The sequence below is a fragment of the Falco rusticolus genome, chromosome 5 (assembly GCF_015220075.1).
Source record: "Falco rusticolus isolate bFalRus1 chromosome 5, bFalRus1.pri, whole genome shotgun sequence".
In the NCBI taxonomy this organism is placed as follows: domain Eukaryota; kingdom Metazoa; phylum Chordata; class Aves; order Falconiformes; family Falconidae; genus Falco; species Falco rusticolus.
The window spans coordinates 497,436-518,840 of record NC_051191.1 but is presented as its reverse complement, the minus strand read 5'-3'; the positions used below and the strand labels follow the sequence as shown (position 1 = coordinate 518,840).

Genomic DNA, 21,405 nt, shown 5'->3' with positions numbered 1-21,405 from the left:
GGCCCGGGCGACGCCTCCGTCCGCCCTCCCCCTCCGTCCCCAGTGGCCCCCTCGCAAGCCCTGCCCCGGGCTGGCGCTCCCCGGCGCGACCCTCCCAGCCCCGCGGCGGCCGCTGCACACCCGTGCCCCGGCACCTCCCGTCCCCTCGGGGCGAGGGGCTGCATTTCAAAGCCGACCGCCCGTGGCAGGCCGCCGCGGGGGGAGCTGCTCCCGGGTGCGGAGCGGGGCCGGCCGGCCGCACACGAACCCACCGGCCGGTGCGCGGCCTCGCCCCCCTCCGTCAGCCGCCCTGAGGCACCGTCGGCCCCGCGGCGGCCTGCGACAGGGGACGAGTGGGACTAGCCGCTCCGTGCGCTGCCTGGCCCACAGGGACATTTCCTCAGTTTCCAACGCCTGGCTTCACCCCGTGATCCAAGCGCTGGGAATCGGCTCCGGGCAGAGATAGAAACGCCTCAGAGCTGCGCTGCTCCCCGAGCCACCCCCGCGGGAGGGAGAAGGGGCTCGGGCCCACAGGCCGGCCCTCTGCGCCACACCGGGCTGCGGCTTCTAGCTCGCCTGAGGCGGGTCGGAGGGAACGAACTCCCTGGCAGCTCGGCTGTAACTTAGGATCAGAGATAGGACTGGGGCCGAAAAAGTCAACCCCGCACGCTGAGTGCTGCTAGCTATGTTGCCGCTCTTCCACGTGAGGTGCGGAGGACAACCTAGAAAAGACCCGGCAGGAGTGAAGCAAACATGTGCCCTCCTCACACAGAGAGGCTTTCCAAAATCAGGACAGGAGTCTTGTTCCAGCCAGTGCCACAGAGGTGCTGAGGGCACACCCTGAAGGCACTGCATCAAGCGAAATCCTTGCACAAACTACTCGGGTACGGATATTCCCGACAGCCTTGGTTTCAAAGTGTTTCAGCACAGTCCTCACTTCAGGTGTGTTGAAGCCAACGTTGCTGAACTGGAAAGAAGCTGCTTGCTGAAAGTATGCTTTGTAGCGTAACACTGTTCAGGTTTTCTAATTCTGCAACAGGCTTCCCCTGCTGCTGTACTGTTAACAAAAGCCTAGGTAAACTGCTGAATTGCTTTGATCTGAGCAATGCTGCATCAGGCAGTGGAACAACCAGCTTCCTAGACCGAGTCCCAACGTTTTGTAGAAGCTCGTAAGCATGGCACTGGGGTGTGTAAAAGCTGAGAGTTAATGCCTAACGGTAGGACTTTTTTGTTTTAAGGAAAGTGGTCTTATATAAACATTACTCGCTCCAGCGTGGGAAAGCTTTCAGATTTTTTTTTGCTAGCGGATAAGACTACGGAGAATTAATGCTGGAAAACAGAAGAGCAGCTTGATTCAGTTAGGCATATACTAAAGCACATACAGAAAAACTGAGCTGACATCAAAACTGAGTAATCTATTGAGTTAGAATCCACTCCTGATAAAAACAGGTAGCATGAAAAGTGGTTTTGAAAAGCTGTTGTGGTAATGTCTTCTTAGGTTCTAAAAGTAATGCAAAGACAATGAAGTGACTTCAGAAGGTATAATGGCTTCTAGGTCAATCATTAAAGCATAGAATAGTAGAAAAGACATTTGCAAGAACCCAATAGAGATGCCACACACAATATAAAGTCAATTTTCAGGACTGGATGCGTATTAGATATTATTTTCTCCTAGAATATCTACAAAACTATGATCATCTTATTCAATATTCAATCTAAAATAGGATTTCAGAAGAGAACTGGTTATCTTCTAAAGAAGGAAAAGATAATACCGAACAAGGCAATTCATACAGGAAGACTACAGTCAGAAGAATCTGAAATGACTAACTTGTGCTCCTTGGAAATTTGTTTCCTGCAGGATGCATCTGCCTGAATGGAACTCCAAGGTTCAGCATCTCAGGTGCTGTAAGATCATCAGCAGATGCTGTATAGATAATAACCCTGTAGGACCATGCATATTGGCAGGACAGAAGTTTGTGTGTTTGAGGACAAGAGGTTTCAAGCATCGGTGTAACACAACACACTCACCAGAATTTGAAAAGAAAATGATTTGAGGAAGAGGATAAAGGATGCAAAACCTAGCTCTGTGTGAATTCAGAAACAGTGAGTGTCTAAACCGTGATGTTGCTGACCCCACTTGGGATGTTGCCCTGTGTAGCATCCCCTTCTCCTGAACACTAACCCTTCAAGCTAGAAGGCAGGCTCTTCCCTTCCTTTTACAACTTTAGCTTTTTTTTTTTTCTCTCTCTTTTTTTCCCCCCCCTTTCTTTCTTTTTTTTGTTAGCTTGAAATCTACATCAGTCTTCTGAATCCTTTTGTTCACCTTATTATTTGCTACTATTTCCTAATCAATTCCATCTCCATTTTGTACTTGGTATGAGATAAACCACCGAGGAGGGATATACAGCCCATTTCCAAGTCCCTGCTTACAGTATCACTGTATGCTCTATTCCCAAGTCCATAACTCTAAAATGCCTAAGTCCTATCTGGAGAAGAACCAAAGCCTGAGATTTTGTCCTTACTGGCCAGGAATAACAGTCCCTCCCTTCCTCTTACATTGCCTCTTTTCTGTACTGTGTCTTAAAAGGAAAGCAGTACATTAGCACCTTCCCAGCCAACCCAGGATCTTCTTCCAGGAATATGGATTTAAAACTCAGGCTAAGATGTAGAACAGGGTCTCACCTTCTAGGTGCACAGCTATTAAGCTATCTCACAAAACACGATTATCACCAAAACTACTGCCTCTTTTGGCTGTGGCTTCAAAGAGAAGAGTAAGTCCAACCAGACTACAGTCAGTCTGGTCTTAGGCAGCAGAACAAAGAAAAGGATGTAAACTGTGACTTAAGTAGTCATAGCTTAAGCAGGAAGTCTTGTGGGCACAATCACAATGGCAACTGGTGTCCAGTTTTCAGACAAGTAAGTTTTGAAAGATGCTTCCCACTTCCATTTTCCCTAGTAGCTGGCTTTGGTATCTCCTCACTTCCAGTAGACATGATAGTGCTAGTATCTGACTTCCACTCACTAAACCTGGGTGCACCCAAGTGTGATTGGGAATCTGAACATCCCAGACTTGGTTGTGTTGATGAAGACTTAAGACCACCTTGGCAGAGGTCAGAAGGGAATTCTCTAGCATATACAGCCCTGGTCGGTAGGACTGTAGCCTGCTCCCTGCAGCTGTCCCAAAGCTGGAGATGGAACAATGTCTTTTAGGACAGACTTGCACTCGCAGGGGATAATAGGAATTTCCTACACACCACAATTGCATTTCAGAGTGATGGACACAAAACTAGGGGGACTGTCTTGTTTTCCTCACAAACACACCCCGCAGTGCCCATCCCTATTTGCATATTGCCTCAAGAGCAAAGCACAAGTACTACATCTCATACAGAAAATAAAATATTCCACCTTATTCTTGAACTGGGGATGCTCAGTCCCAGAACTGTGTTTTTAGATGCTACACAATTAACGTACACAGCGGTATTCAGCAGAGAGTACTGGAGGACTGGAAAGACTGAGAGCCGATTTCCCAGCTTGACTTTATCTGTAAAATGATTTGTATCAGGTTGCATCAGGACCCAGACTACAGTTGCCACTGGAATAAGCACTGTCCAAAAGGCAAGGCAAAATGGGGGTATTTGTTCCCAAGAGCTTACGAAGTAAATTCAGTATTTCAAGAAACACTTGAGAAGCGAGGCAGTCATATAACACTTCTCAAATAACTTCACATTTGGAAAACCAAATGTTATTTCAATGCTGAGTAAAAACCAGTCCTTTCACACTTTAAAACAAGCCTGGAAAGCACAGTGTCTTTTCAATGAGGCTATGTAGTTAGGGACTGCTGTGGCAGCAAATACAGGTAGCACTAATGCAAGAGTACATTTTCAGAAAAGACTGCACACAGTTTATGTTATTAAAAAAGATTATTATCAGATCGTTGCTGCAAAAAGAGAAAAAGGGGAAAACATCTTGCCTAGCTAAGGGTGCTTTCATTTAAGGAAACATCAAAGCATGTAGTTAGGTTTATTAATATTCAGGTCAGTTCTCTCGCACCCACCATGACCTCACTGCTTTCTTGACTCAGCAGAAAAAGGGGTTTATGAAAAAGACATGAAAACACATCTCAGTATTTTTGAAAGCTACTATCAGTTAAATCTGTTAAAATGTTTTTAGAATTAATACTCTTGCCTGTGCTTCCCCACCAAAGTTCTGAAAATGCACGATCCTACTTTCGTAAAGAGGGGAAAAAAGCTCCAAAACAACCAAACAATTAACTTTGACATTATTTAGAATATAAAGAGCTCTGAATTCTTACTTCTGGAGACATATCCAAAATTAAATCAACTGGCAAAAAACAGTAAAAAAAATTAATTTTGATTCCACCAGTATTAGTGGAGATGTAGCATTTTTTGCAGTTCTTTCCTACAAAACAGGCAAATGTGACCAAAACCTGACCAAACAGCCTGAAAGATCAAGAGTTAAACCCATGAAATTTTGATTTGCTTTTTCCTTGTGTATCAACCATAACTTAAAAAATTACCAACAAGAAAACTGCACTTAAAGTAGTTGAGAGCCTGCAGGAGTTTGGGTTGATCATGTATGAAGTATTGTGAAACAATGCAAATACAAAATATTCTGGAAGATTTGCCATCTACAGGAATTTCCGGATCTATTATTTAAACTTCTAATTTTACAAAAGAAACATGCTCTTTCCAAGGATAGTTCTACAAAGCAGGCATCACAAAATATTTTCAATCTGAGTAACAAAAGTTTGTTTTTATGTGAACAAATCTGGGACTCCAAAGAGCTAAGCGTGTGATGATGCAACTCTGTCAAATGTGTGTGGCCATCCACAACAGACAAGCAGAAAAACAGTAATGGTAATATTCTACTCTGCAACAGGGAATCTGGTAAGTGATACAAATAATGAACAAGACAGAAGAAATGACTGGAGGCAAAGTAGAAGGTTTGTGGGTTTCAAGCAATCTCTTAACTTTTAATTGAGGAAACATTCTCTGTGGCCTGATACACACGGGGTTTTTTGTCTCCTTGATCTCTCAACAAGTGGGTCCCCATCTTCCAAGCAGCCAGCAGGAAACTGCTAGGCTATTACATATGTAAATTAGAGAGCAGTGCACAAGTACCATATGTTGCATGCATGGGGCATGTTTAAAAATACCAGGCATCCTTTCAGCTTCTGAGGGAGCAGTTCATACCACTATGCACTCCTTCAAACTTCAGTCATGCTCCACAGCAAAAATTACTGTAAAGCATTCAGACTTCCTTCTCAAGAGGAAGTATTGATAATATCGGTGCGTTCACAACTACCCATTTTTTGTTCCGTGCTATTGTTTTCTAAGATAACTGTTTGGGAACGAAGAGTCTGGTGCATTATACCTTTCATTGTAAGTTTCTAATTATCTACCTAATTATTTACTTGTAATATAGAAAGAAATGCTTGAAATTTAATAAGTAGGTAACAGTAAATAGTATGTAGTATTTGCTTTTGTTCTGGGTCTTAAAGTCAGAAAAGCCAGTGAGTTTTTAGTTCTGTTATTAAAAACAGCACTTGCTGTTATACCTCTAAGGCTTCCAACCGCAGTCTTTAGATCAGACTGGAAATAACTTTCTACCATAATTATACCTGTGTGTATTAAGGGAAAATCTGTAGCTTTTCCTGAAAGTTTTGATATGAATAAACAAGTCTCCAGTGTCATAGAACCTCTGAGAACACATTCTGTACTACTCCAGCAAGGATAAAATATTTCTTAAAAACATATGCATTCTTGTTTAATATATGTTAATATGCTTTATAGTACTTAACACACTGTTTAAATTGTAAGCTAAACAAATCCTATTTCCAGAGCAATCAAAACTACCCTATGAAGAAGGCTGTATTTCCACAGAAAGTTAAATATCACCAAGTTAGAATTATATTTTGTTCTTTGCGTATATACCTATTAACTCTGATGAAATAATATACTGGGAAAGATTTACACAAATAAACCCAGAAACTCATGAACTTGAACAACCCCTTTAATATAACAAACATATGCAACTTTCAAATATAAACTGGAACCAACTAACAAAAAAACTCAAACCAACTTTCTGAATGCAAAAAAGGGCTTATGCAAAACAGTGCACATTTGAGGTATCGTATCCATGAAAACAAAACAAAACAAACCCAACTAACTACATTTAAAAAGAATTTTTACTTAGCAAGGCAAAAGAAGTTAGGTGGAACATACAGAGTAAACAGATTTAAACAGTGTAAAAATACAGCATGTTAATACCAACCAACCCCAAACTTTGGTTATGAAAACTGAAATAGTCCAATATATTAAAGAAAAATAAACCTGAGGCATGCAAAATACCATTTTGTTAAAATAAACTCATCCACGTGGCCAAGTGAAAGTAACAAGCTAGTGAGATGGATTTAGAAGTGCATTTTCCCCTCTTTCTTTATTTTCCTTAGATTGACTGTTATTCAGTTTTCCACTGAAGTGAAATGGCTGATAAAAAGCTTTCAGCCTTCTTCAACCTACTGGTAACTGAATTTTTTAAGTCTTCAAACAGCTGTTGCAAAGGAGGCTTAGGTAATTGTGTTTTTGTGATATAGCGTGACATACAACCTTGCTTAAGAGCTACAAGCAAATGGTGCATGATCTGTTACCATTCTGGAGGGCAAAAGCTTGGAGGACAGTCAAGTTGCTCCAGATGGAACTGAAAGATTTTCGAGTTTCTCCTCATAAGAGCAGCGACAAACACCATAGTAAATCAGGTAAGCCACTTAACATTTTATTTACCACACAGAGTATTTTGGCAACCAAGATATATTGAAGAAATCTGAACAGTGACCTGCAATGCATGTGCTTTTCAGAAAAATGAAGTTTTGTTTTAGATATGCATCAGGAGCCTAAACAGCATAAGGCTTTACTCATTGAAGTAACTGTACCGCTGCCATCTGTCTTAGATGCACCTACAGGTCTTTCTTGTCTTCTGCTGCATTTAAACTCCCCTGAAAGGAGACAAATTAAAAAAATAAATAAATGTTTGGCAAGATCAGAAACAGTCGATTCCAAATGCCACATTTTTCCCCCTTGCAATCATACCCGATTAGTTCACTATACACCCTTCAAAGTTGTAGTCCCATCAATATTACCCCACATCACACGTGCGCTTCTGATCCCAGTAGAGTGACAGCCACGCAGCCCCCGTCTGCTCCCTGTTCACATCACAGCTGAACTGTGCAGCAAACCCAGCAGAAAACATTTTCTGCTATCAACTGATTTATCCTTAGGAGCTGCATCTACTGTGTGCTCAGTACCTTCTGTTCCTTCCATTCAGAGGTAAACAGAAAACTGTAAGGATGTGTGATCTAGACCACAAGACTGTTAGAAATGCAGCAGGACTACTTTGGTTCATTGCACATGGAAGCACAACAAAGATAGGACATGCATGGTGGTCTTAATTTGAACACAGAGATCAGTTGAGCAATATCTGTAAGAGTATAGGGTGAGGCTGGGATCAGCAAGAAGCTTCACAGAGTACAGGAGAAATTATAATCAGCTCAAATTTGCGTTTTTAAAATTTTATTAATACAGGACCAAGAAACAGCTCTTCTTGAAAAGCAGGTCATTATAATTTTAGCATAATGTTCTCCTATGACCACTATTTGTAAACAGGCTAACTTTGATTTTTATTGAATTTTGGTTGAATTCTGGGACAGTAGGCATGGAACATATAAACACCTGTCAGACAACTTAAAGAATGGGTAGGGATCCCAGTACTACTAAAAATAAGTACTGTTTATTATGCGTATTACAGCCATACGCATATGCAAACCCAATCAAACTGCTAATTCAGTTTTTGCTTGCTATGCTGCACTGTTTTTTTTTTTTTATTTTGTACTTCAGTTTGATTTTTATAGTAGCCAGTTTTTAGCCTAGGCTGTTTGTTGGTTGGTTTGTTTTGTTGTTGTTCTTGCATATCAACAGTATTGCGACATTTATAATCATGCATTGCAAAAGCATGTTTAAAGAGCAAATAACTTTTATAAATGTATATACCACTCGCTACTATAATTTTCTTACAAGATATTGCAGTTTGATCATCGCATACAAAACTATCTGAATCTTATTTCCCAAGTGACAGCAAAATCTAGTCTAGACTTAGAAAAGTCCTGAGCTTTGTCACCTGAAATGCAAAAAGGAAAATGCTAGTAGCTTTGCCATCCAGTCCATGAAAAACAAAATTCTGCTATGCTGACGAAGTTAAAGGAGTGCTGCCCATTTTAACTTTATGCTATACTAAAGATTTTGGTAAGTTCTCCTGCATAACAAATGCCCAACAAGCAGAATTTCGCTGGTACAATTTCAGAACATCATGTTCATATAGCGACCCAGAACCACTTACCTGAAGCCGTTCATATTCTTTCAACAGACGATCATACTCTCTTTTAAGGCCTTCAGATTGCTTTTTAACTGCAATCACATCATTATTCGCCTTGTGGAGAGCTGTAAAATACCAGAATTGGTGTTTTAATTTTATTACTTGTATTCCTGCAGTTCCTCAGAGCCCTAGCTCCACCCATTGCACTTGACAGTCCTTCCTCTAAAAACCTTAAATTTAAAACAGAGCATCACAGATGGACACAGGAAGCAATGTGCAGCACAAGGAAGGGAAAGAATAACCTGTGTTCAGGAAGAGCATCACAAGGAACAGGAAGAGGCTCTAAGAAACCTAAGGGGGGGGCAAGACCAATAAACTGTTGACAGAAGTGACAAATCAGTGATGACTAGAGTGTTCTGTCACATTGCAGAAGACAGTTCTAGAAAAACAAAACTCTACAACCCTGAAACCAAAACTGTCAGCCCTCTTTAAAGAGGGAACCTAAATACTGGGCAAGATTTTAGCAAAGCAACTGATGTCATCTACAAAATGGGTGGTGGTGTGTGCCCAAAAAAAGAGAGAATACCCTACTAGAGGAGCACAGAGCCCTCCTTTTCACCCTGTTATATGTTTTACCATGCATGAGTTAATTCATTATAAGCATTACTTTATGGATGAGAAGGCAGAAATGGTTGTGGTAGGACAGGCAACTGTGAACAGGTTTTTAACATGTAATTATTACTCTACTCACAATCTCAACAGCAATACACTAAGAACATGTTTATGCTGCAGTACAAAACAGCTTAAGACTCTGTAGGGGCTAATTTACAATGCAGGGTAGATCAGCATAAAGTTTCATAGAGCCATTACTCCTAAGCTGTTATGCAAGCATTCAAGTAAGGTCATTTTAGACATTTTTATATTCCTCTAAGCATCTCAGGTATCTTTATATCTCTCTGCTGCAGCAGCACAGGCATACCCTAAAACTTGATTTATTCATGCTAAAAACAGAGAAATGCTGTTAATGACCTATAGCCTGCCTCACATAGCCAAATTTTTTAAAAAATTATCTTGATGGTACAAATGGAAACAGAAACATTTGTAATTTTCCCTCTTCCAAAAATGTGGATCCATCCCTTGACTGTGAGCTCCACGAGACAGACTGCTCTTTCCCAAGGACCTCCAAGACACTCAAGAATTACAGCACCTCTGTAAGAGCCTGTTCTCAAAAGATGAGGAGCTAGATGTGTTTTTTTGTTAAGCATCTAGCTACAGGCACTCTGGTTTGAACCCTGTTTCTTTTTGAGAGCTAGTTCCCAAAACACCATGACACAAGAGATTTGACTGTTCTCCTACATAGAAAAGGAAGATTCCTCCCCCAGCATTTCTGTGATTTTTAATTAATTGATTTGAATGTATAGATTCAAAATCATTCTCATTTTAAAAGTTTGAAAGTGTTTTTCCAGTAACAGGACTTTTACCTAGCCTGAAATTCTGGTCTACTGAAGTTAATTACACTTATGTCTCTTGATTCCAACATGGTCAAAAATTCATCCCATCTCTTTACATCCATTTTTTCATTTCCATACTCTTACATAGATATCCTTCATCCTTTAATACATTCTTGACAGCATCAATACAAAAAACATTTTCGAAAGGTTTTGGAATAACCACAACTTCCACACATCTGACATGTCAAACCCCACTGCATTTACTCTCAATCTGTTCTTGCTACCATTTAAAATATTCAACAGTAAAATTTGGAAATCAGTCTAAAATAAACCTGTGACAATTTGATAAGCTTCTGAATTTTAAGTTGTAGACAAAAATATATCTGCGTATGCCATTTTGCTTCTTTAAGAATCTGCTAACTAGAAAGCTAAATTTTGCCTTTGTTTTAAACATTCTTGAACATAGTTTGTGATAGTAAAAATTAACAGTATCTCACTTCTAAAGAAGTCTTAACTGGATGGTATTGATATAATAGTATTTAGTTGTTTACAAGCAGCAGCACAGTACTTTAGTTTCAAGTAAAAACTACTGTATCTTTAAAACATGAACAAAATATCTAAAAGTGTCTGCAAACCAAGAAAGCAAACAAGCTGCTGCATTGTTTCAATGTTTTGACCAAAACAGATGTAGGACAGGACTACCTCACCTAACCCTAGAAGAAGAAAAATGAAAGAACAGCTTGTCCTTTCCACCTGTGTTGGCTATGGACAAAACACCCTCACCAAACTCAGACTCATTTCTGTTGGGGCCGCACAATAAAAAAGGAGCATCACATCTTTGAGCATGTGAATTCCCCAGGGCACGAGCTTCTCTGGACGTCTTCTTGTCAAGGAATGGAGACTGTCCACAGACCACTACTCAACTATTTTGCCATTGCAGGAACACTGCAGTGCAGCCAAGTCGATCGTACCGGTATATTTGTCATATGGATCATATCATATGCACACTGATCCAGCAGAAAACAGAAGATCCTTTGTGTGCACAATACAGTCAGTTATTATTTCTGGCTTCCATCTGGCCTGTAACACTGCCTCACAGGAGACAGAACAGCTGGACTGGCAGCAAGCAAACCCCAACAACTGACTGCTCCTACCAAGTAAATGCATGAGCAGGTAGGAGGTGAGAATGCTGCTTCTACATTAATGCAACTTATGAGAGGAATAATCATTAAGTCCCCAAACTGGAATCCAGCCTCATTACTGTGAGAGGTGGGCTACCCTTTTTCATTCCTCCCCCTTCCCTTCAAAGAAAAATCAACAAAATATTCTTAGGGCTGTGTATCAATGGAAGATATTTATGGAAAATTTCATCCCGTTACACCTAATGTATGACTGGAGGTCCATAAACTAATGTAACATGTACAGCCTGAGAGAAGTAGAGAACTTGTCCTTCCCTTACCACATTCCCTGTATCCTGTTCCAGGATAGACAGTTTGCTTCAGATTCCTCTAAAGTTGAAAGATGAGGAAAAAAATTGCTCTGAAGAGGTTACCACAGCCCATCAGCTGTAGCACTTCATCTTCTCATTTCAACAAGAACGAAGAACCAAACAGTAAAACAAAACCAAACAGAAACAAAAGCAACCAAAGATTCTTTGGGCATTCCATGCACAGCTACTAGTCCTGGTCTGACTAAATCACTTGACTTACAGTGCTTGCTACTAAGGAAACAATCTGGAACTTAAATTAGCATTGCTTACAATACAAGTCTAAACCCCAAATGATTTGGGCTAGTTTAAGACTAAGAAAGATCCCTCTCTTTTAAGTCTCGAAGTTGAGAAAGAGCTATTCAAAGTTAAGAATTTAGGCACTGACGGGACAAGCGATTTGCCAACAAATACACTGCAAAGCTGGGAACACAACTCCAGTCAAATAATTCCATACTAATTCTAAATTCTCTTCTTAACATATAATGGTCAGACAAGAAAAGAGAAGGAAGGGCCAAAAAATTATACACAATTTTACTCCAAGTACCTTTCACAACCTCAAATGACAAAAGGGATGTTACAGCATCTTCAAATGGCATAAATGGCCTTGTATAACAAAACCATGCTTGCTGTATGCAGCGACGTCCCTTCAAATCAACAAATACAAGTATCAACTCATCGCATGTGACATTGTGCAACGGCTCCCACCAAGGTCACACTGTTACAGTTTAAAAGTAAGGTTAAGTAATATGGATTCTGTTCCTAAACCTCCCTCTGTCATTGGCTAAGTAACATGAGTCCATGGCCAATTCATTTAACTTGTATCTCCTATTCCCAGCTTACAAAAGAAAGTTTGATAGTTTGGGGGTTTGGTTTTTTGTTTGTTTGGAGGGGTTTTTTGTGGGTTTTTTTTTTTGTTCCGTTTTATTTGTTTGTTTTAAAGAATTGGAGTACTTCAGCAGGGCACAACATAAATATAGTTTTCATACATGACACGAGCCTGCCTGGCAACACAAAGGCTGAGCTGAATCCTCCCTGACAGCAACAGTTCTATGAAATGTATTCCCAACGTCTGCATTGTTTAGTATCTTTCTAACACCTAGTAATGTTCGCATTTAAGTGAGAGTTGTACATGCATACCTTCTAGAACAGTCAACAATTCGGCACTGGTGAGGCTGCACCTCAAATACTGTATTCAGCTTCAGGCCCCTCACTTCAGGAGGGACACTGAGGCGCTGGAGCGTGTCCAGAGATGGGCAACAGAGCTGGTGAAGGGTCTGGAGCACAAGTCCTGTGAGGAGCAGCTGAGGGAGTTGGGGTGGTTCAGCCTGGAGAGGAGGCAGCTCAGGGGGGACCTCACTGCTCTCTACAGCCACCTAAATGGAGGTTTTGGGCAGGTGGGGGTCAGTCATTTCTCCCACATAACTAGGATAAGAGAAACAGTCCCAAGTTGTGCCAGAGGAGATTTAGATTGGGTATTAGGAAAAATTTCTTCACCAAAGCGATGGTCACACATTGGAACAGGCTGTTCAGAGAGGTGGGGGAATCTCCATCCTTGAAGGTGTTTAAAACACAGCTAGATGCATTGTTTAGGGACATGGTTTAGTAGTGGACTTGGCAGTCCTGGGTTAACAGTTGGACTTGATGATCTTAAAGGTCTTTTCCAACCTAAATGATTCTATGATTAAAAGCAGCTTCAAAAACAGCCCTCCATAGGAATTGTTGCTCTCTTACTGTCCCCCTACAACACTATGCAACCATGACACAAAAACTCATGACACATTCTGTACACAAAACAAACTTCATGGAAGTTTCACCAGAATTTCCTTCTGCCCCACTGTATGCCTATGACAATATACAAATAGAGCATTTTCAGAAAAAGTTGAACTAAAGTTCAGAAGCACCTAAATGACTTTGAGTCAGTTCACACTTCATGAAGTGAAATCCTAATGGCAAAGACAAACAGTCTTTGGATTTTGTCTCAATGTGGCATTACAGGCTCAGCTCAAAGATGCAGTAAGGTCACAGCTCAACAACTGCTCATAGGTACTGGGGACTGCAATGCTTGTTATGCTACATCAGATGCAGATAGAAGCTTTAGTGCATGTCGTTTGCCACAAAATATTGTTACAAGAGCGAGCGGTCAATGAGCTGGAGTTTCATACTTGGCACCAGTGTGTTCTGCTGCAAGACTTGCTCCATACTAGTTATTCTGTGTAACTTTGTTGTGCAAATGAAGCTGTAACGTTACACTAGGACAGTGTCACCGAAAAAAGATCCGATAGAAGGTAAAATAGTACAGCACCACAGAAATCTCCCTCCTGCCCAGAGTCCCTTAATAATAAATGGACATTTCCACATCAGCATTTCCACAGTGTGGGATCTGTGAGCGAGAAAAGAAAGTTAATGCCCCAAAAGTCCCATTCCTGCCCCCAGTCCAAGGACACTTAAGGACAGCTGCTTCATGAAACTTCTCTCAGACTCTGATCTCGCGTCCGGTTGGAGATAGTTTGTTTTGTTTTAGCTTTTGGATCTTTTTCAGAACTACCAAAATGAAACAATATCATAGTATCTCTTCTTTCCACAGGAAGTTCCTATAGGTCTGAGACCAGCTGCCACACTGAGAGCCTTTTATTGTGTGAATCAACATTTTGTTAGAAATATGTCTAATGTGTAACAGCAGAAACATTCTCATATCTGCACTGGGTGCTCCTAGGAGTAAGCATATTTATTTATTTCTAGGTATAAGTGAGACATTTTTCATAGTAGACAAGTGGATCAATAAAATACCATCTTGGAAGGTTTCTAAACAGTCATGTTATTACATGTCCAGGTATGCTAAAAATGGATTTAGGCTCTGAAAGTGCTAGCCCCACTGCTGGGTGCCTATAAAACCCCAAGTATGTGGGTCTGCAATAAAGTAGTGAAGAACTAGGCCCCCTTCCTTCATTTCCACCATAAAGCAAAAAAGGTCATCAAGGGGGATAGGAAAGTCAAGTCTGAAAACAAAACAAACTTGGCTGAAATCTTTATCGCTCGTTTCCAACTTTTCCTCAGATTTTAGTAATTTCACTATTAGTCTCTCGGTCTTGTATTTTTACTTTCCCTTCCCACCTGCCCACAGCACAGTAGGTGGCAAAACGTCATCTTAACTTAGGGTTCCACTTACACTTAGGTGGACAAAAAAGCATAAGGACTGTGATTCCTGTAAAAGGCATAAAGTTGAAGAACTAGAGCTAAGTCTCCTGAAAGTCTGCAATAATCACTATTTTTTACACTATAATTTCAGTCAGAATTTCAGAAAGAGGAGACATACCATATTTTCTGTCAGAAGTTGTAAATACTGGATCAAAACCTTACAGAAAATTTGGATCTCCCCCTGAAGTCACAGCACTAATCTGATACTAAACTGCATTACTTAAACGTGAAGCAGACTTACTTAGGACTCCTCCTGGGTGCCACTACTGAGTTAACCCACCTTCCAGCACAGGGCCTACTATGAAGTAATGGATCACCCTATCACCATGTGTAAGTAGCACGTAGTTACATGTTGCAAATGTACCAGACTAGAGCAATGCATATTTGAAACTGCTTTGTGAAAAAACATTATACCTGTTCTTTCATCCAAGCAGAACAAAAAACCCAAACCCCCAATCAAACAAGAACAAAACCCAAACTTATGACTCAGTTGATACTAGGGCTGAAAAACAAACAAAAAGAAAAACCCCCAAACCAGTAAAGTTTTTCCTTTTTATACTATTTTTTGCCTTGTTTCATTACAGAGTGACAACTACACCCCTTGCTCCCCCATTTTCATGGATTAGGCTTTGTGGACACAAAGGAAAGGTTACTTAAGTCATGTGAGCTCAGCGGCATGAAACAAATTGTTAAAGAGAGGCAAAACAAGCTTTTCAGTCTTAACTTTGATTTTGTGTAATGCATTGCTCACACTCAGCGAGCATGAAACAACATCCACCTGCACAGCTGCAAAAGTTTCAAAAGAAAGCAGTAAATTTGATTCACATTAAATCTCTTAACACTCCACAGAAAGCAGTGTCTACAGATGTGGTTATTACCAAGTATTTTAAACTTTCTGGCTATCAGTTTGCTCAAAATAACGTATAAGAAAACTTAAACAAAAGTTAGATGTACTTTAACACCATCTAGATGATGATAATTAACATAACCATGTCTGTCTTGGCAATGAGGGGGATGGCATCAAGGAAAGGCTGTAAATACTTTCCTATTCATTCCTTAAAAAGACCCTCTCCCCCACTTTCCCCCTAACAAAAGACTCAAGCATGCCTTAATTTATACATCTTTTGGATGCACAACAGCCCACGGGGAAAATGCAGCTGAAGCAGCATGTGGTAAATCTATTTGTTCCTTAGCTTTCTCTAGCATTTCTGACTGAAAAGCTTATACTATATTAGTGTTACATACCACCAGTTAGTTTAAATAAAACATATGCATTTAAGTTTTTCATTGATCCTGCCACTTCAAAGGCAGTTTCCCCCCCTTTCTTTAAGAAAACAGCAGGAGAGGGAAAGCCCACAATCAAACCTGCCTGAGAATATGAACGAATGAGACTATTTGAAGATTCTTGTTGCTTCAAGCCCAGCTGAAAACAGCTGTTCTACAGTTCTTGTTCATCTTCTCAGTAGACAATGAAAAATGATTAATTAAATATTTGTTTTTATTACAGCTTTGTAGCAGTGCCATGCAATATGAAAGCAGGGCTATGTTTTGATGACAACATGCTATTTGGTACCACGAAAATCTGTATTTTGCTGGAGTCTGAACATCTGATTAATGCTTACAAGGTCACAGGCAGTGTTATCTTAAAAACACTAATTTCAGATGAGCAGGTGTTCATAAGCATCACACACCTTGACAGATCCCAGTAAGACAGAACCAAACAGGTAAAATCTGCTTCCATCTCAATTTGGGTTGTCTAGAAAGCAGTTTTGACAACCTAAACCTTAAACACGGAAACTGCTAACAAAAGTATTACATTACAAATTGCAATGCATGTTTCCTTGTAGAGAAAAAAAACCCAAAACATCTCACACCTCTGCTGCAGGAGATATATAAATTTAGAATACTAGTCAAGGACTTTTCTGCTATCTGACCAAAATCCTATTTAAAGGAAAAACTACCACATACTTCCGCTTTTTACACAGGGAGCGTGGCTGATACTATGACAAGATCAACCAGATGCCTATAAGCAACCTGCAATTGATTCCATATCGTGGTCATGTCACTGATGAAGACAGGTCAACACCACTTAAATATATCAATTCAATTTGCTACCAATTACAATTTAACAAAGGTGTTCACATTACACCGCGCACAGTGCATTTTCATAATGAAAACATTTACTAAAATACCCATATGGCAATAGCATGTTTTTCCAGTTCCTAGTCGAATGTGAAGAAACCCCAAGCCAAGCATTCTGTAAACTGATGAAGTTAATGCTACATCTAGAATAAATTGTTGACATCCAGTGTGTTGAAATAATCTTTTCCTTAATTGCAAACAAGTCTTAACCAGTACTTACCATTTGATGTCTTCTGTAGCTCTCCTTTCAAATGTTCAATTTCCTTCAACTTTTCATCAGTTGTTTCTGCTGACACTTTCTTTTTACTGATGTCTTTTTCACTCAAGGCCTATTAAAACACACAGTAACTACAATTAATTTTGTTTTCCTTAGTCTGACACTAAAGACAAACAACCAGAGAATGTCAGCCTTGATCTTGCAAAGTGACAGGTTTTATCAAATGCCAACATGACACAGGCAGATACTCAGTCATTCTAGACAAAAACCCCTCCAAAACAGCAAAATAAAAAAAGGAAAAAAAATGCTCTATGTTTTACATTGATAGTAATGGCATATATGTAATAGTATAGCAATATCGCCTGTGTTAGAGTACTTTGTATCTCTGCACCAAGCCCATACATTCTCTTCAGGTTATACATGGCTTTTCCAGAAAATATACACCAGGACTGCAAGTGACAGAACATTGCCATGTTTGTGTACAACTTGTTCTAATAATTTATTCTGATCTAAATAATGTAATATATCACAAATCTCTTCTTGTAGGTTTGTAGCTACTTCTTCAATCTTCAGAATACCTCAATACCAGATTAGATTTCCACGGAAATCAAGAAAAAACTAGGAAAGGATTCAGGAAAAGCCATGTAAGTAGCAGACATGAGCAGTACACTCTTTGTACTCTGAAAGTGTTGGCACTACTATACTTATGCAGAATCTTCTCATTAAGGGAATTGCTACTGATGACTTGAAAGTATCATACGTTAAGGATTAGACTCCATAATTAGACCCTTGGCTCATACAGCCTCTATCACCCAACCAAACACCACCTCTGTTACAAAAATGGCAGAAGAAGTGGTAAATGCTTAATGGCAAAAAAGAAAAGCTGAACAACTGAGATGAACAACTGTTAGGTGAACTGGTGATATCAGAGCCTACTGGGCACGAGTGGAAGCAGAGGGGAAAGATTACTTTAGGAAGAACGAAAAGAACTGTTTATAAAGACTGGTAAACAATCCTAAGAAAAGAGCTGAAGAAAACCTTCCAGAAACTATTTAACCGAAGAGCAGAGACTGCACTTGACTGTTGGTAACAAAACTATAGCCATTTTGTCATGAAATTGGCCACAGACTGCCTCCTTTACTTTTTCCTCGCTTCTTTCTATTAATACACATTTTTTTCTGTAAACTTCTGTCTTTAAGTCCTGTGCTCCATGGAATCTCTGAACAGGAGATAGCGCAGACCTAGCACACTAGAGTAAACTCAGAGTATTTATACTTACAGCCGGCACCCTATATGCAGTTGCTCTTGCCCCTCTCTGATAGTGGAATGAAGCTCTCTTGTAAATGAACACAAATGCAGGGGCCAAGCCACAGAGGAACCTAAGTCACACTATCCCTATAAAGTTAAAATAGACCAATTCTGAACACTTTGCAACTCCAGCACAACAGAGGTTCAGCGACAGCATGCTGGCTGTACCTGTGGCTACGACTGCTTTGACAAACCATGCAATCAAACACACAAATAGAAACAGACAGGAATACAGTTTCCAGTCCCTGGCTATCGCTTACAAGTGGCTAGGAGAATGTGTTGCTAAGAGAATGTGAAAGCAGAACAAAAAGAGGACTTTTGGCCAAATCCCAACAGGCCAGAGAAGAAACAAACAAAGTACCAGTAAAGAGAGAAATTCCATGGCTGAGGGAGGGAGTCTGGATCAGTTTGACAAAATACCAAATCCCAAGATTTTGGAATCATGTCATACTTGGCAAATACCTAATGCACACTCTAGTGATCCTTGTTTTACAGCACCTCTCAACCAGCTGGATTTTTTTTGCATCCCATCTAGTACTTTTTGTCCAGAATCTGTTCTCTTTGTCTGATGATTTATTACCCAAAAAAAAATATACAGTGCTGGTAACCATAGGCACTGCTCCAGACAAACTGGAAGGAAACCTGTACACACCTGCAGTGAATTTTGTTTTGACAATGTGCCAGACTGAAGAATGCTGTAGAAGTCTTCATACCCTGGATACCTGCACTCTAGCTTATGGTTCAATGTCTTCCAACAGAAGTCAGACTAACCAATTATGCAAAAAGATTTCATGCATTTATCTTTATTATCCTTGCTGATTTCCCTTCCTGCATACAACTGTATATTGAACCACAACAGACAAGTGATAGCATAATTTTCTCCATTCTTACATTTTTTCATTAAAAAAACCCATATGAATGTTTTCATTTCATAAAAACAACAAACCTTTGGTCCATTGGTGCTTCTTGTAAGTGAAAGATTTTTGGTAATACCCTCATTAATACTATGGCAATGTCTTACTGGGAGAGGGAGGTATTAGGAAATTGGCTGACTCACCATAAAAATAGATCCAAGCATACAAACTACAGTAAATACTAGAGACCAATTTCACAAGTTAGACATTTCAGGACTGGAGCAAATCCTATTTAGGAGAAAGAGCCAGCACGAGAACAGCAATACTGTAGACTTTTCCATACCGGACTGCTAAACCCTGACCTAACCTAAACAGCCAAATGTTTAGGATAAACTGAATAAAACCAGTATCTCCCTTTACTATGCTATGATTAAATTCAGAGACTTATTTAAAGAATACGTTACTACTTAAATTAAATTCTGTCTTTCCAGTATGAATTTCATCAATTTGGATTACTTTAGTTTTCTTTGTTAGTAAAACGCTACTGATATTTGTATTCAGTATTCTGAATTCTGTATTATAAGAACATTGTATTCTTTTTTCCACCAGAAGGAAAAAATGAACAAACGTTATTCAGTAGCAAACCATCCCCAGAGTATTTTATACTAATTACTTGCTGTATAAGAAAATAACTAAAAAAGCTCACAGATACCTCCTGCAGTCTTTCCTTCTCAGCCATGTATTTTTTGGCTGCTTCAGTAGCATCATTTACTTGTGCTTCCAGAGCCGCATGAGAAGCCATCTCTTTTGCCAACTGAGTAAGAAGGGTAACAGTACGTCTCAATACGCTGGTGAAGAAACACAGTGAACAGCACAGTAATTCACAGCAAAATTAGAAGAAAACCAAAACCAAAACTAAACCAACCCCTTTTCTCTCTCTCTTTGCATCAGTTGTGAAAACAAAACCACAAGAGGACTGTTTGAGCATCTGATGGGAAATATCCAGGCTCATCGGTTACAACTAACAGTAAGATAAGAGACTACAAAGATTTTTATCCATCAAAAATCTGATTTTTACCTGTTGTAGAACCTCCCTCCTCCCCCAAACCCACAGCCATCAAGGGATCAGAGACCTGCTTGCTTACGGGCTGAAATACTTTTACATGATCTAGTGTTTTAAATAGGATGCATCTCTGAATACAAGACCCAAGCAACACATCATGGTAATGAATACAACACAAAACCCTGTAACTTTATAAAAGGCCTTACAAGAGTAAAATTAGCAACAAAAGCATATTAATCTACAAAGTACTTTGTCAATACTGTATAAATCAGAACATACATGAATGTCAGGACTCACATGGCACCTCAAATTTAAGCTTTGTAAATACCTTCCTTGATCTGATCTAGTGATTGCCTCTTTGCATCACTACTTTCGTTATTCATCTTGGAGTCTTGCAAAGCAGTACGTTGCTGAATCAAGGAAAGCCCAAAGCAACACTAAATTAATTCCTGTAATATAACTATATAGCTGCTCTTCAAAAGAAACTTGAAAATCCAAGTAATTGGCTTTTTCATAACTGAAAGCATATTAATAGACCTTTTGACTTCCAAAGTAAGCCCTCCCCCCTGCTTTTCATTAAAGGCTCATTTTCTTACTTTTTGTTTTAATAGAAAAGTTAAGGTCCCCATGTTGCTACTTTTCAAGTGTTAGCAGGTTTTACTATTGCTTATTAATTTATAGATACAGCAGTCAAGAGTCAGTAAAACATGATTACTGAAACAGAATCACAGATTCATGTAGGTTGAAAGGGGCTTCCAGAGGTAATCCTGTCCAAGCTCCTGCCCAAAACTGGGACAGGCTGAGCAGATTGCTCAGAGGCTTGTCCAGTTGAGCTCCCACCATTTCCAATGATGGGAGAGAGTCCACCATCTTTCAGGGTCCTTGTTCCAGTTTTTGAACACACTTGGTAGTAGAAAAAGTACTTTTTTACTACAAGTCAGAATTTCCCAGGTTCCTGGCCAGTTGTCTCTTGTCATTCCAGTGTGGATCCCCTGAGAAGAGCCAACTCTATCTGCTCTACATCCTACCACTAGATAGCTATAAAAAGCAACAGGATCTCCCCTTCAGTATCCCTTCTGGCTGAAGGCAAGCTCTCTCATGCTTGCCTCACAGGTCTTAGTGTTTCAGCACCCAACCTTCTCAGTATCCCGCTGCAGTACTCCAGTATTTTGAGGAGTCAGAACTGGACACGGTCCTGGAGCTGCAGCACCACATGTGCCAGACCGAGGGGAATAACCGCTTCTCCTAACCCAATGAATACACTGTTGTTATTACAGCTCGATACATGATTGGCTGTCTACTAGGATCCCCAGGTCCTC

At 40.0% G+C, this 21,405-nt stretch overlaps 1 protein-coding gene across 2 annotated transcripts in view; it reads right to left on the bottom strand.

Annotated features, from left to right (window-relative positions):
* Nucleotides 1-5,994: 5,994 nt before the first annotated feature.
* The window catches only part of DUS4L (dihydrouridine synthase 4 like), a 39,298-nt gene continuing 23,887 nt past the window's right edge, over nt 5,995-21,405 (bottom strand). For both annotated transcript variants that reach the window (XM_037387923.1, XM_037387922.1), the window contains 4 exons: nt 19,736-19,871; nt 16,865-16,973; nt 8,392-8,492; nt 5,995-6,994 (listed from right to left, as the gene is read on the bottom strand). In XM_037387923.1, coding sequence (XP_037243820.1) covers nt 6,956-6,994; nt 8,392-8,492; nt 16,865-16,973; nt 19,736-19,871 — 385 coding nt within the window. In that variant the 3' untranslated portion in view covers nt 5,995-6,955. The remainder of the gene's footprint in view (nt 6,995-8,391; nt 8,493-16,864; nt 16,974-19,735; nt 19,872-21,405) is intronic.